This window comes from Diospyros lotus, chromosome 3 (assembly GCF_014633365.1).
Source record: "Diospyros lotus cultivar Yz01 chromosome 3, ASM1463336v1, whole genome shotgun sequence".
NCBI lineage: Eukaryota > Viridiplantae > Streptophyta > Magnoliopsida > Ericales > Ebenaceae > Diospyros > Diospyros lotus.
Window position 1 is genome coordinate 26,725,788 of NC_068340.1, and position 14,918 is coordinate 26,740,705.

Below are 14,918 nucleotides of genomic sequence, written 5' to 3' on the forward strand. Positions count from 1 at the left end.
ACATTTAAATATCAAAATAAAATATATTAAAGATATTTAAATAGAAAAACTCGTTTAACTATAATAAATAAATTCTCCAATACCTACCTACGTATTAAAATGCACCTATTCAATATAACAAATATATAATATTTTGTGAATTGTTTTCATTATGCAAGAGATCTACCCATCCAAATTGGGCTGCCTTTTGGAGGATTCCGAACCTAAATCCACACTCTCCAAATTTTATAAGATTTAAAAATTTATCCAAATTGTTAAAGTTTTGTATAATCTTAATCATCATGAAATATCGATTATTTAGTATATCTCTAAATTTTTAAGAATTAATTAAAATTTGAATGCCTAAAATAAATTTTTTTTCTATGATGCAAGAAAATGCCTAGAAGGTACTCTTTCGATGATTCCTAAACATTTAGTATCGAAATATTTTGAAATGTCAAAAAAAAATTTGGGGACATTTCTGAAATTTCGAAAATATTTTAGTGCCACTTAAAATATGGAGGGTGGTGTTCGTCCACGAGGTTAGAGACGGAAAAAATTCCGTCTCTAACCAGCATAATATTAGTACGCACTCGAGGGCTGCCCGTGTCTCTCTCTCTGAGCCCTTATCATCGTTCCCCCTTGCCTCCCGGTTGCTCGGCGCCGCCGTCGATTCACAACTCCGATTGCTCGGTGCCTCCGTCGATTCACAAAACAGGAATCGACGTTTCCGTGCTCGGTGCCGCCGTTTCCGTGCGACACGAATCGTCGCTACCCCTTGCCGCTATCGATTCACAAACACAAACTCCGTTTGCTCGGTGCCGCCGTCGATTCAGCTTAAAGGGGTATGATTTCTTTTGTTTTTCTTGTTTGTCTGTTTCTTGGTCTTATTTTTAGTGATTCTCGTATTGCTTCGTTTTGACTTAAAAGGGTCTGATTCCTGTCCTTAAGCTAATGATTTTTCTTTCATTGTGATAATTTGATTGTGGTGTTATAATCTTTCAGTGATGGGAAGTTGGGAAACTTTTCTTGCTAGGGTTGTTGATTCGTGTCACCCTAATTTTGAGGCTGCCCCTGTTTGATCAAATAAACTCAATCAGAATTATTACAAACTGAATTATTGTTGGTTTCTTTAATTTGAAAGTGAAATTTGTCTGGTGGCAGTTAAAGGGATGTGCCCACTCTCATTTCAACCCAATAGATGCTTAGCATTTAGCAGAGCTGACTCTGTTATCCATCCCAACCCGCCAACTGCTATGCTTTTAACGGCTCTGTCATCTCTCTATCTTCTCCGTTCCTCTTAATTATACTGATTCAAGGTGCTAGGCTTTAGTCTGGGAAAGAACTGAAGTGTGAACTTGGTTGATGTGTTGATTAAATGATATTGGACTTGGTTGATCTCCAAGAGACCATGGAGAAAGAGAATGATGAAGTGGAGGAACTTTTATAAATTTTATTATGTTTGATTGTTTTCTTTTTTTAAATTTATTGTTTGTTTTTAATTAGTAAGTCATGGTTCATGGATGATAGAACTTATGTTTATGTTTGTTTGAATGTATTATGGAATTTATGTTTATTTTTAGAGAAAATAATTATTTTTTATAATTTTCTATATTAAAAATTATATTTACAAAAAAGACCCCTATATTTTTTTATTTACACGTTTCCTTTGCGTTTTCATTTCCCACTTTTTTGGAAAATGTTGATTTCCTGATTCCATTTCGTATCATATACATTTTCCCTTTCCCGTTTCCATTTCTATGCAACCTAGGTTTTCTTGGTTTCAAACAGCGTAAGGACTTCAATAGCCTTAATTTTTTACCTCAATTTCTTTGTCATTTTTACAGTCTTACCACAATCCTTGTGCGTACAATTCATCGGAATTTCACCAAAGGAATGTCTTGAATTTGGGACATTTATGCTCTGATGCATCGACGCCTTGCTGTGTTTGGTCGTCAAGTTCTCACAACTTCATCGCTTTTTACACCAACCACCAAATCTTTATTATTTAGTCAATCGAGTGCTTGGAACTGCAGGGTTAATGCATTGGCTGTATTTCGAGTGTTTATGTTCACTTCGACGCATCGTAGGGGGGTTTTGGACCCTGATGACCCGTCCACATTGATGAAGGAGGATGGAGTTTCAGTTTGTTCGCACATGTGGATTGAAAATTTTCGAGAACCTGATAAGACTGTGACCAACGTGTCCACTTATTTACGTAGATTTGAATTGTGGGTTTTGGCATACCAGAAGGTTTCTGCTGATGAGACGGGTGCTTATATGCCCCGAAGTGCAATACAGAGGTCAGCTCTAGAAGACTTGTTAGCCCTTCGAAATGCAGTACTTGACAATCGTTTTAAGTGGGGAGCTAGGTTAGAGTTCTTTATTAAGTCTCCAAGGGATAAGACAGAGTATGAATCATTGTCAAAGAGGAAAATTAAGGCCATTTTGACTACTACACAACCAGCACCATTTCAAGATCGGATTGTTCAGGAGGTTTTATTTATGATTTTAGAGCCAATTTATGAGGCTCGATTTTCACAGAAATCATTTGCATTTAGACCAGGTAGGAATGCCCACACAGTTTTGAGGGTAATTAGGAGGAGTTTCGCTGGTTATTTATGGTACATAAAGGGAGATTTGAGTACTATCTTAGATGGTATGAAAGTAGGAATGGTCATAGGTGCCCTCACAAGGGATCTTAGGGATAAGAAAGTGGTTGATTTGATAAAAGCGGCATTGGTTACACCTGTGATCACCACTCCGCCTGGTGAAGGTGAGAAGAAGAAAAAGAAGAAGAGGAAGTACCAAAAGAAGAGGGTGTTAGCTGAAGATGAACCAAAGCCTGACCCATATTGGTTAGATACCTTTTTTGGTTTTGCGCCTGAGGAGGCTGAGAAGGTTCCTTCTTGGGGGCATTGTGGAATTCTTAGTCCCCTTCTAGCTAATGTATGTCTTGATGAGTTGGACCATTGGATGGAGGACAAAATAAAGGAATTCTATCGTCCTTCAAAAAGCGATGTCATATGGAATGAACCGGATGGGGAAGTGGAACAAGGAAATACATCTTGGCCAGAATTTGTTCCAACAAGTGGGCCAGATAGGACCCGAAAGATTGATTATATCCGTTATGGGGGTCATATTCTGATTGGAGTTAGGGGACCCAGGGCAGATGCAGCAACTTTGAGAAAGCAGTTAATTGAATTCTGCGATCAGAAATATCTCTTGAAGATTGACAATGAGAGCCTCCCTATTGAACATATAACCAAGGGCATATTGTTTCTTGATCATGTACTTTGTCGTCGAGTTGTGTATCCAACACTTCGGTACACTGCAACTGGTGGAAAGATAATTAGTGAGAAGGGTGTGGGCACACTCCTGTCAGTTACAGCAAGCTTGAAACAGTGCATAAAACAATTTAGGAAGTTGAGTTTTCTCAAGGGGGATAGGGATCCAGATCCACAGCCTTGTTTTAGAATGTTTCACGCCACTCAAGCACACACAAATGCACAGATGAACAAGTTATTGTCTACAATGGTTGAATGGTATAGATATTCTGACAATCGGAAGAAGGTAGTAAATTTTTGTTCTTACATCATAAGGGGTTCACTCGCTAAGCTCTATGCTGCAAAATACAAGCTCCGATCTCGAGCAAAGGTATACAAGATTGGTGCACGGAATCTTTCACGTCCTTTAAAGGAGAAAAAGGGTCAGTCACCACAGTACCATAATTTGCTCAGGATGGGTCTTGTTGAGTCAATTGATGGGCTTATGTATACTCGAATGTCTTTGGTTCCGGAGACTGATTACACACCATTCCCCACTGGCTGGAGGCCTGATCATGAGAAAGCATTGCTTGAATATATAAGTCTGGATGACTCCAAAACCCTAGAGGAGCAGCGAAGTTCCCTGAGAGAACAAGGTCTGTTTTCACCTCAGGATTACATCTCAATGCTTGTATGGAATTACAAACGGAATGCTATTGTCATTGATCAGCTGCCCACATCAGTGACGAGTGGCAATAACATAGAAAATGGAAAGCAATTGTTATTGGGATCAAATGATGGAAGCAATGAAAGAATAACTAGAGATGATGAAGTTGGGGAAGAAAGATGTCACGCTGCATTAGCTGTACTTTGAGAGTGATTTTTTTCTTCTGTTTTTACCATGTAATTGGTTCTCCCAACTAGTTATGAGAAAACCAGTCCAATGACTTCACTTCTGCAGTGTTTTGTTAATCCAATTCAGAATTAAGAAAATATAGAGTAGCTTGTGATCCTTTTGTACTATTTTATAATATTGTTGCATTAGCTGTCATTCATTTCTGGTACTTTCGATGGTTGGTCATTTGTTAGTAGATGTCCAAATGAAAACAGCAGTGACTTATTGTTATGTGATTAGTTTGTTCCTTTTCAGCTTCAAAGTTGATTTTCTCATTTGAGTTACTTTAATGATCCCTGAAACCTTTGTTCTTTTTTAATGATTTTTTGTTACAATTATGGTTTGAAGACTCCACCTGGGAATTTTCAATATTGCCTGTAGTTTTACTGTTTTCTCACAAGAGCTTTGTTTGTGTTTCTTTGTGCATGTTACTCATTAAATTTAGTCTTAATGGTCTCTTCTAAGTTTTTGTTTGTTCTGTTTCAAAATTCTTCCTTTGAAGTTAATGATAATATTATTATTAAGCTATTATTGGTTAATAAATTTAGCTTTTTATTGGTTCTCTTCTAATTTAGTTATTGTTATTTTCTGTAACAATATTGATTCATTTGCTTATCTCCCAACCAAAATTACAGTAAATGCTAGCTTCAATTTCCTCATTTTCATTCCCTATCCTTTCTCTTCCTTTTCCTTTTTCCTTCACAAATCCTACCTCAACATGTGCTAAAAGTTTAACGGCTTTGGGTGAGAGGATTTCAAGAAATGTGCACTGGCTATGCTTTGGATTTTCTGGAGCTACGCACACCCGTTTCTAATAGTTCTAGTCATGCTAAACAGCTCAAAGCTCCTGAAATCTTGAAGCTAAACTTTCACCAGCTCCTGTACGATTGTTTTGTTAACAGCCAGCATTTGGTTATTCATTCATATACAATTCAGGAGTTAGATTATCTTACATTTAGTAATGAAGTCAAACACGTGCACCTATTTAAATATTAGTTGGCAATGACCAGTGACTTTGTAATACAGAAGTTTGTTTGTTTTGGTATCGTGTTAATTTGTGAGTATTATTATTTGGTCTAAAAGGTTAAAACTTTTAGAGAGTGATAACGTTATTATATATTTATGCATGTTCTCCCCCACGCTCGTGCTTGTGTGTGTTAGAAAACATGGGTGTTATTTTCTTTTTGTGATTGCCAGTTTCATAGATCTCCAGGTTTTCTTAAGATGGGAAACAAGCCCGTAAGTGTAAAGCAAGAGAAGGAAGAAATACTTTTGAAGATTGTGCCTCCTTTGGACCATTCGTGCGTTCGTTGGCTTGCTCGTGATCTTGAGAGGATTCACAGATTTACCCCAAGAAACCATCGTGCAGTGAAGCCGCCAGATGGTTATATCGAGTACATGCGCTTGTACGGATGGTTGGATGTAGACCTGGATGATCCTGATCTTGCCCATTTATTCAAGTAGATGGTGAAATATGAATGGTGGTGAATGAGAAAGCTGAGTATAGCAAAATGTAATAATGTTCTCCCAGGGGAGATTGACAAGGTCTTCATGTGTGTTTTAGAGTGAGCTACACTAGCAGTAACAGTTCAAACTAGTAGTTTGGTATAATAATGCTTTACTTGGTGTTGAGTATGTTTTGTGAAGCAAGTCCCACCCACCTATAGCCTGGATAATGTACAACAAAAGGCTACAGGGTCCAAGTTTTATTGCTGCTGCTGGTGTTTGTTTGAACAGCAACATTTTGTATTCCAATATATCTATCCATTTATCTTGAAAGCAGGATGACTTTTGAAGTTTTGATGCATTGTGTTTTTAAGTCTTTTTAGTTCAAGCTAAGCTAGTTTGTGGTTTGTATGTGTGTGTGTTTTTTTTTTCTCTTTTGCTAGGTAAAAGTTAAGTTAGCATTCTTATGTTTTAGTTTGTGTATATAATAGACTAGTGGCTCCTAATACGTGTATATGTGTCATTACACAATTTTTTTTTTTTTTTTAATTTGGTTTATCAAACAGTTGGAGGTCATATATGTAATTTACATTTATAGAAATTGGGATGGTATATACTATACATTGTAACTTACTGATGTTGAGTGTAATTTACTGTTTCTTTATTGCTAGGTTACTCAAAATAATGTCATTAGAATGACGAAATAGACAGGTATCTTTATAGACTTTTTTTTTTTAAGTGTTCCTCATTTGATTGATAAATCATCGAAAACTGCCCTTTTGGACCCTCAAAATTGGGGGGGCCCAGCTCAAGTTAAATTCCAACTGTGGGCCTATTTCATTTAAGAAAGAGCCCAGACCCGAAAGGAAAAGCAAAAACTACTACGAGTTTAGCCTGGGGGCGGGGGGGGCTGAGTTAACAAAAGGCGCGAATCGCCGATTCGAACGACCTGCTTATAGAATTTTCCATTTTTTTTTTGTTGCATAAATAAAGTAATAATGCTCTCATTTCTGATATTATTGAAAGAAAGCTCCCCCTTTCCTTTTCGTACATTCCTCCATCATAAAAAAATAAAATAAAAACCTAATATTTTGACATATATATATATATATTAGTAAAATTAATTGCTATATTTGCTTTGGAAACATCTTTTACAAATTACAGTAATAATAAAATTATTACTCTCCTTTTTGTTTTTTGTTTTTTTTTTTCAGAGCATAGAATATTTAATTGTTTTTTTTTTAAAAAAATAAATTATGAACTCATGAATAAACTTACGAAATTATGAAAAATATAAAAAAAGGCGGCTAATAACTCGTCTGACGTGGAAATTTGAATTCTAATTGGACAATTATTATTTATTTGACTTTATTATATAAAAATAAAATAAAAATAATAATAATAATAATAAAAGCCGCAGCGGGGGCTTCCCTCCACATCTATATCCGAACCAAATTCCCTCCTCGCTTGGCTTCTTCCCTCGTTTTCCTCAACTCACTCTCTCTCTCTCTTCCCGCTTTTTTAATCCTTTGTTTTCTTTTCTGAATTAGATCTCAATTCATTCAATTCCATTCACCACCGCAATCCTTCCAATTTGCCAATTCCAATTCCGATTCCTCTCTTTCTCTCCCTCAGAAACCCCCAAAAACTCTCACGAAGAAGGGCTTCCTTCTTGATTCATTGATCCTTCTCGAATTTCCAGCTTTGAAGTTCACTCGATTCCAATTTTCCACTTCGCCAACTCCGAATCTGCCGCCGGAGTAGATCATGCAACAACAACAACAGCAACCGCCTCTGAAGCGCCAACTGCCCTTCACGTCGGCCAAGCCGCCATTTGGGGACTACCACCGGTTTTCGGCATCCGTAGCCGCCGATGAAACTGAGGGTATTCTTGTTAAATCTCCGGTAAGTATTCTTTTTATTACGTTCATTTAACTGTGTTTGATTTGTAATCTTAAGGGCTTTGGTAATTGCAGAATTTGCAGTGAGATCTGCTGATTTTTAGGCGTGAATTACCTTTTTTCTTTTTATGTAGTTCGGGTTGGCTTGGATTTTTCTTCTTCTTTTTTTTCGGGGGTTGAGAAAGACTAGTTACTATGTTTTGATGCAATTATGTTTTTTGTTGATTCAATCTTGGAGCTATATTCATGTGATTGTTCACTTAGATTTATATGCTTACTTTTTAGGAATCATAATTTCTCTTATACACCATGCTCTCTTAAAGGCTGATGAGGTCCTGAGGACTGTCAGGTTCTTCAAGGCTGCTGAGAAGTACAATTTAACCATTGGAAGATATCTTCCTTCCAATTAGAGTTCTGTGCAGGTTGCTTTAAGCCACTGAAATAATTAAACGCTGATTAGGAAGTTAAAAGATAATTTATGTAATTCAGGGACAGTGCTGAGATTACATATAAATTCCACGAAAAGTTAAGAGTTAGCAATTCATAGCAGCCTTTAACAGATATTGGTAACTATGTAACTCACCTAAAGAGAAAGGCTGCTGGGGATAAAGCTGATCTAGAATCATGTTAAGACTTAAGAGGAAGATAATGATTTGTACCACACAGAGATTCAGGATCTCCATCTTCATCAAGAGATGTAGAATATGTCTTGCTTGAATGTTTGATACAGAAGCCCAAAGTTAGAGTCATGATATGACGATGTGATACACGTGGACACACATTTGTGGGTGTTGGGAATGGTATCAGTTGTTTTGCTACCTCCATATAATATATTTCTGGATCACTTATCCCTCACCATATTATATTTAGATCAAACATCCACCTTTCTATGGTTTCCCTTGCCACATAAATTTCCATGTCCACATCTCCATTCCCAAACTGCATTTTACTATTTGAATTTAATTTCCATGTTGATTTATTTACTCATTGGCGGAAAGGTTCAAAATGTCCTGACCTCTCCAGGTGCTTAGAAAGCCTTTGATTTGACTAGTTTTATGAAATCTTTGAGTGAATTACTCAGTGCACTGTATTGAAAATTTGGCTCACTATAACTTCAAAATGACTATATGAAAAGGCATAAGTATCTTCCTTTAAAATGTATACTCACAGAGAAAGGATATCCCATATGGAGTTTGTTGTGAAAGTTAAAAATGAAATTCGGTTTTCGTGTGACTGATATGTATGAATATCTAGACAGAATAATCTATACCTTCTAAGACGTAAAGGTTATAAATGAATTGATCAGGCATATTTATGATGAGCCTTTTTTTTTCCTTTATTCGTGGCTCCAATTTGTTTTACTGTGTAAAGGTAGGTGTGTGTGCTGTGTTCAACTTACATGCAAAGTCTATGGATGACTAGTAGATACGAATACTGGTTAGAAATACTCAGTATCCAGGCACCAATATTTTGATAAAATGAGATTTATTGAGGAGACATGGTATAATATTAACAAATTGAGACCTTTGATGAGTATGGTTTTCTGGATTATAGCTAACCATGTGGAGAAATGCTTCTATGAAGTAGACACTTGGTTATGTAAGTTGTGTAAGGCCTTTATGCTGTACTTAATTTCTATTTCTTTCTCATTTATTAATTTTTCTGCTTCTTAAAGGACATTATAGACTAGAAACACCTGGATTTAGGTAGCAAAGTTAACATAATAGTATTTTCAGACCCTCTCCTAGTCAGGCAGTTTTAGGTTAAATTATACTAGAGAAGTTCATTGGGTTCCAAGATGAATCTCTTCCTTGGGAAAAGAATACAGAAGACCAGACTCTAGAGCAATTGAAAGCTGGCTTCTTTGGTTGTGTGGTGGCAACCGAGAAAACTTTTTACTAGTGAGTCTGATAATAGTTTCTAAATTGGTCTTGTGCAAGGTAGCTAAGGAGGTTAGTGGATCACCTCCTCGTACAGTTCTGGCAATGAAATGCAGAACATTTGTTGTCTTCATTTAAAGCATTATAGCATATTCTTCTTCCCAGAGAAGGGATAAAATGGATGAAGTAAAGCAGTTGTGTTGGTGTGTTTGGTTGACTTGCCTGCTGAGCAATCTGATTCGTCCTTATCATTTCTTCTTATTTGGTCAATTTATCCATATGGAAGAAGCAACAAAATGTGTTGTTCCTGTGAGATAAGGAATGATATGGACGAACTAAGTTGGTGCTGTTGAAGTGCTAATTAGCTGACTTCCATGTGGATCAAATCAGTGGAGAATTGAATTTGAAAGAGAGGACATCAATTCACTGCTGTAGTTCAGAATTGCTAATACAATTTGTTCTTGCATGTGGACCCGTACAAATACCATTGTGCACTTTTTTATTAGACTTGTTTCATTTTTGTCTTATTTTCCGCTCAAAGTCAAATCTTATGGCTTATACAGGAAAAAAGCACAAAGCTGTATCTAAAGCTAAATCTTACAGAGAAAAACAAAACATATCAAACAAATATTTGGACCAAATGGGCTTAAACTGTTAGCAGGGTCATAAATCCCATTCCATCTACTCACTCAAAAATGCTTGAGGTCTTTAGAAACTGAGACACTGTTCTGCAGCAGTAATCCCTACTCCAGATCTTGAATAACAGAATCCATTAAAACATCCATAACAAGGTAACTGGCATGCTTTATGGTTTAGCTTGAGAACTACCACTTCTTGTTCACTGGTGTCTTGTTTTATATTATCAACATCATAATTTGCATAACTTACTCCAACAAGCTCTTTTGAATTTATTGATAATTGTTATGTTTCTGAAATTACAGATTACCTATTGTCAGAGACCTTGGCTTAGTGGACACAGGTTATGGTTTACCTCCTCTTCCCATCATTACCAATATCAACTTTCAATCACTGCCAACTGCCACCATACCAATAACATATCACCTTAACTTTCCATCTAAATGAAGCCATTGATGGTGAAGATCAAAGTAGGAAGCTCCCACCATGTAGAGACTATAATAGGGCATATCTATCTAAATTCTGAACACCTCCTTCCCCCTCATTACCTCTACTGTAATGGAACACAAGCACTGAGAATCAGCCATCATCACTGCAGATTCTAGTTGTCCTTACTGCATTATATGAAGCTTGAGAAGAACTTGATGTTATCAAGTACTCTGCCATTACTTGTGATGTAAAGTAAGGGTGTCAGCATATTTTCTCTTGTAATTATGTTTAGCTACTAAATATTAATCCCCTATTAATGATTATACAAAGAAGGCAAACTTAAATTTATTGTTTCCAGTCAGGTGTGGTTTACAATCAACCCTCCTTAATATTGTGCTCATCAATGTCACTCTGGTTGTGCGATTATTTGTCTTGAAAGCCAGTTGATATTTTATGATCATCAGAGTAATAGTCTTTGTCTTTGTAGTTGGTAAAGTGGTTGGCAGGTTGAGTTGAGTTTAGTGTATATTATTTTCCTTGGACAGAATTTCGATTTATTTTCCCTATTTAATTGTATATTTAAATTTTCAGACATATTGTTGATTTTATGTTGTAAAATTTAACTGGTGACTTTTAGCCACTGAAGCGGAAGAGTGGAGCAGTGCACTCTGAAGTTGAATCTAATGAGCAAAATCCTAGTGCTGGATTTACCAAAGTTGTTAGTGGTCCCCTTCAAACACCTGTATCAGGAAAGAGGGGAAAGGCACAAAAAGCACCAAGGATTGCAAAGTGCAATAGATCTGGATTTCAAACTCCTGTCTCTAATGCTGGTGAGTAGTGCCACGCACCAAAGTCTTTATTTTGGCATCTGTAACTAATATGCCATTGCATCCCTGTGAAAAATTTTAGTAGCCGCTGAAAAAAATCTTCCACCATTGTTTTTCTCATGATTTTTTCATGACTGCTCCCTCTATTGTTTATCAAGCCGGCAAATATGGAGAAAAAATACTGGGCAAAAAAATGGAGAAAAAATGTGAACTATGTTTCTTTTTCTGCAGGTTCTCCTTCAGGCAATAATCTCACTCCAGCTAGTACCTGTCGCTATGATAGCTCCCTTGGTAACTGAATTGTGGTGCTTTAATTTTGTTATTTTTTTTATTTTCAAACCACTTTTTCTTTATCTACTAAATAATCTAGTCATGGAGCATGTATCCATCAGAATGACCAATGACAGTATTCTTTCATTTTTATGCAGGTCTACTTACAAAAAAGTTTATCAATCTGATCAAACATGCTGAAGATGGTATCCTTGATCTAAATAGAGCTGCTGACACTTTGGAGGTAACCATTCCATGTCCGTTCTGCACGGCATGTGTTACAATGTTTTATTCAGTTGGTGGTTTGGTTGTTACAGGTACAGAAGAGGAGGATATATGATATAACAAATGTCCTAGAAGGGATTGGTCTCATTGAAAAGAAGCTTAAGAATAGAATTCAATGGAAGTATGGATGTCACTAAACTTCTATCAACTTTTATGATGGTTACTTTATATTCTGCTGTTTGTAATTTATTTAGTTAGTTCTATTTTCATTATTTAGAATTTAATTAGTTCTAAACACCACCTCAGCACATGAGAATTGATTACTAAGTGATTAATTAATCAGGGGACTTGATGCGTCCAGGCCAGGGGAGGTTGATGAGAATGCTTCTACCATTCAGGTATGAAGAAACTGCAAACATATGAGCTTATTATTGGATTGTGAAATTTTAGTGTCTTAGGTATTGATTACCACCTTCAGAAAATGAGAGTTGGATCTGACACTTGCTAGCAGAAGCCAGATTTGTTTATACCTTCACAGACACGTTGGTCTATGTGCCACACATCTTTTAACATTTTGATCAAGATTACTGCACAGGCACACATTGAAACACGTCATGCATGTAGCAGGCACTTCTTAATATACAGATATAATACTATTGATTAAAGATGAGGGTCCCACAATATCAGTAAAGTTCAAATGAAGCATAGTATGTAACAAATCAAGAGAAATGCTGACCTAATAGAAAATAGATTTGAGCACGTACTTATTTATGCATAATGAAACATACACGTGCCTTGTGGTCTCCCAGAACAGAAAGAGGAAGGTTTTGGTAACATGCCCCAAAAGGACTCTGTTGGGGCATCTTTGGGTTGCTTTCAATTCTTTCAGCTCGAAAGGTGAAAAGGTGCCTCGTGTTCTTTTTCTTTAGAAGTGCATTAGTTTTGTGCTCACAAATGCTTTCTCCTCTCAGGCAGAAGTTGAGGACCTTTCTATTGAGGAGCGCAAATATGATGAACAAATAAGGTTGCAAACGCTTGTGCCAAGAAAATCATATCTATTTCCTTTTTGCAACCTTGGATGTGCTGATGTTCCTATATTTCAATTTTGTGCAGAGAAATGCAGGAAAGGTTGAGGGAGATGAGTGAAAATGAAAACAATCAGAAGTAAAAAATCTTCTTCTGCCTCTTGCCTTTCTTGAAATTCAGTTATTAAAGAGTTTCTGAACCATGGTTTATCAGTTTAGCTAGCACAATTATCTTGCTTTCTTGCTTCTTTTGTAGGTGGCTGTTTGTGACTGAAGATGATATCAAAAGCTTACCCTGCTTCCAGGTAATATGTTTCCTGTCCCTTATAATTTGTATAATTATTGATTTCTAATTTTATGGTGTTAGGCTGCTGTTTTTTTCAAAGTATAGATTTCTTCTGCTGAAATTTCCCTTAAAATTATTCTTATTGCTTTGTCAGAGTGAAACCCTGATTGCGATCAAAGCTCCACATGGCACCACTCTGGAAGTCCCAGATCCCGATGAGGTCATTCAAAGTCACATTTGATTCAGGAATAATCTATAGATGCATGTTCCTTACATTGTTTGATATTTACCAGGCTGTTGACTACCCTCAGAGGAGATACAGAATAATGCTAAGGAGCACCATGGGGCCAATAGATCTTTACCTTGTCAGGTACTTCTGCTTCTTGTATAGGAATCAGGGATCAATATCTGTTTCTGTCTTTTGGTTAGACCCAACCTTTAATCTCTAGTCCTAAATAAAGTAGAGTTGATATTTAATTCTTGAAGAACGTAGTTGCTTGTAAATGTATATACCTATACATTCTTGTCATTTCTATTCCCCCCTTTTCCTGAATGCCATTTGTTTCAGTCAATTTGATGAGAAGTTTGAAGAGATAACTGGTCCTGAGGTATCACCAAGCGTTCCTTCAACATCAGGGTTCAACGAAAACCCAGCCATTCCAATGGTAGCTGAAGAAAACATACGAAATGAGACTGAAACACAGGGACAAGAATCCTATAGAATGTTCTCAGATGTAAATGCTTCACAGGACTTTGTGAGTGGGATCATGAAGATAGTACCAGAAGTTGAAGTAAGTCCTGCTGCTTGAATTAATATAATTAGCAGTCGTTTTGGTTCGGAGGTATAATTTGCAGGATTGCCTCAGCCTCCAAAACGTTATTTTTTTTATCTAGTTCCATAACATCTGCAAGAACAACTTAATATGATGCCGGTTTTTCAAGAGTAGGCATTGTTTTTCTTGTGACTTTAATTAATTGGTGTATTGGTTAAACCATTGCAGGTCCAGTCCAATCAAATTCTTTTTGAGTTTCTTTTTTTTTTAATAGTAATAGATGCTTCCTTTGATCTTTGCAGAGTGATGCAGATTACTGGCTCCTATCAGATGCTGATGTTAGCATCACAGACATGTGGGCAGATTGTATCCTCTACTCTTATTTGGCTTTCTTTCTTTTGCGTTGCCTTCCTTTCCTTCGTCTCATCTTGGTATTCTCGAGTATGAATTGCAATCCCTGACTCGCAAGCACAGGTGGGGTTGAATGGAACGAATTGGGTGCGCTTCAAGATGACCACGCAACAGCGAATGTCAGCACACCTCAACCCCAAACCACACCTTCAACTACAACAGAAGTGCCATCTGCTGTAAACACCACCGGCGGATGACAGGGATTGAGTAGTTATCAATCCATGCCATGAGAATGCATAATAATCATCACTTCCATTTTATGCTCATTCAGTCATGGAGTCCATTGGATTTGAGCTCTGCATTCCTGGATTAGAAGCCATGCCCGGAGACGAACAGCCGCCTCACTGTATAGTAGTAGATTAATAGGCTTGCAAATTTTGAGTACATCGGGGATAGTTATGAATAAATAGGGGTAATGTTCTTATTAGGAGTGTGCTCCCGTATATTGTTTTATTTCTCTTTGCTGGAATGCCTTCATTAGCATTAATTCCAGTTGTTGTACAAAGTAATTAAGGAAATCAGAGTCATGTACCATTGGTTTTGCATATCTATTGATAGTAATATAATAAGAGTTTAGGGTTTAAGGTCCCATGGTCAATAGATAAAAATGCTTGGCTGAGTTAAAATTCCTATAGTTAACTCCATCTAGGGAGACCAGCTATGAGGTAA

At 36.8% G+C, this 14,918-nt stretch overlaps 3 protein-coding genes across 6 annotated transcripts; all 3 read left to right on the forward strand.

The window, feature by feature from the left end:
- Positions 1–675: 675 nt before the first annotated feature.
- LOC127797695 (nuclear intron maturase 2, mitochondrial) lies at positions 676–4,371 on the forward strand. Its single transcript, XM_052330800.1, has 2 exons — positions 676–824; positions 1,827–4,371. Exon 2 carries the CDS (start codon positions 1,906–1,908, stop codon positions 4,117–4,119), a length of 2,214 nt encoding a protein of 737 aa, XP_052186760.1. The 5' UTR covers positions 676–824; positions 1,827–1,905; the 3' UTR covers positions 4,120–4,371.
- Positions 676–5,936, forward strand: LOC127797696 (uncharacterized). 3 transcript variants are annotated; one of them, XM_052330803.1, is made up of 2 exons: positions 676–824; positions 5,354–5,936. In XM_052330803.1, exon 2 carries the CDS (start codon positions 5,365–5,367, stop codon positions 5,602–5,604), a length of 240 nt encoding a protein of 79 aa, XP_052186763.1. In that variant the 5' UTR covers positions 676–824; positions 5,354–5,364; the 3' UTR covers positions 5,605–5,936. The 3 variants fall into 3 exon arrangements, with proteins under 3 accessions (XP_052186763.1, XP_052186761.1, XP_052186764.1); XM_052330801.1 differs by having other exon boundaries at positions 682–824; positions 5,346–5,936; XM_052330804.1 differs by having other exon boundaries at positions 686–824; positions 5,338–5,936.
- Positions 5,937–7,042: 1,106 nt separating this feature from the next.
- On the forward strand, positions 7,043–14,845 carry LOC127797508 (transcription factor E2FB). 2 transcript variants are annotated; one of them, XM_052330479.1, is made up of 14 exons: positions 7,043–7,491; positions 11,070–11,262; positions 11,491–11,550; positions 11,688–11,773; positions 11,847–11,935; positions 12,098–12,152; positions 12,726–12,778; positions 12,868–12,918; positions 13,036–13,084; positions 13,220–13,285; positions 13,359–13,435; positions 13,634–13,856; positions 14,141–14,204; positions 14,308–14,845. In XM_052330479.1, exons 1-14 carry the CDS (start codon positions 7,354–7,356, stop codon positions 14,427–14,429), a joined length of 1,326 nt encoding a protein of 441 aa, XP_052186439.1. In that variant the 5' UTR covers positions 7,043–7,353; the 3' UTR covers positions 14,430–14,845. The 2 variants fall into 2 exon arrangements, with proteins under 2 accessions (XP_052186439.1, XP_052186438.1); XM_052330478.1 differs by having other exon boundaries at positions 14,313–14,845.
- Positions 14,846–14,918: the final 73 nt, after the last annotated feature.

Coding starts and splice junctions, on each gene's coding strand:
- LOC127797695 (XM_052330800.1), top strand. CDS start 1,906: ATGCATCGACGCCTTGCTGTGTTTGGTCGTCAAGTTCTCACAACTTCA.
- LOC127797696 (XM_052330803.1), top strand. CDS start 5,365: ATGGGAAACAAGCCCGTAAGTGTAAAGCAAGAGAAGGAAGAAATACTT.
- LOC127797508 (XM_052330478.1), top strand. CDS start 7,354: ATGCAACAACAACAACAGCAACCGCCTCTGAAGCGCCAACTGCCCTTC. Junction 12,153..12,725: donor AGAATGCTTCTACCATTCAG/GTATGAAGAAAC, acceptor TTCTCCTCTCAG/GCAGAAGTTGAGGACCTTTC. Junction 13,857..14,140: donor AGATAGTACCAGAAGTTGAA/GTAAGTCCTGCT, acceptor TGATCTTTGCAG/AGTGATGCAGATTACTGGCT.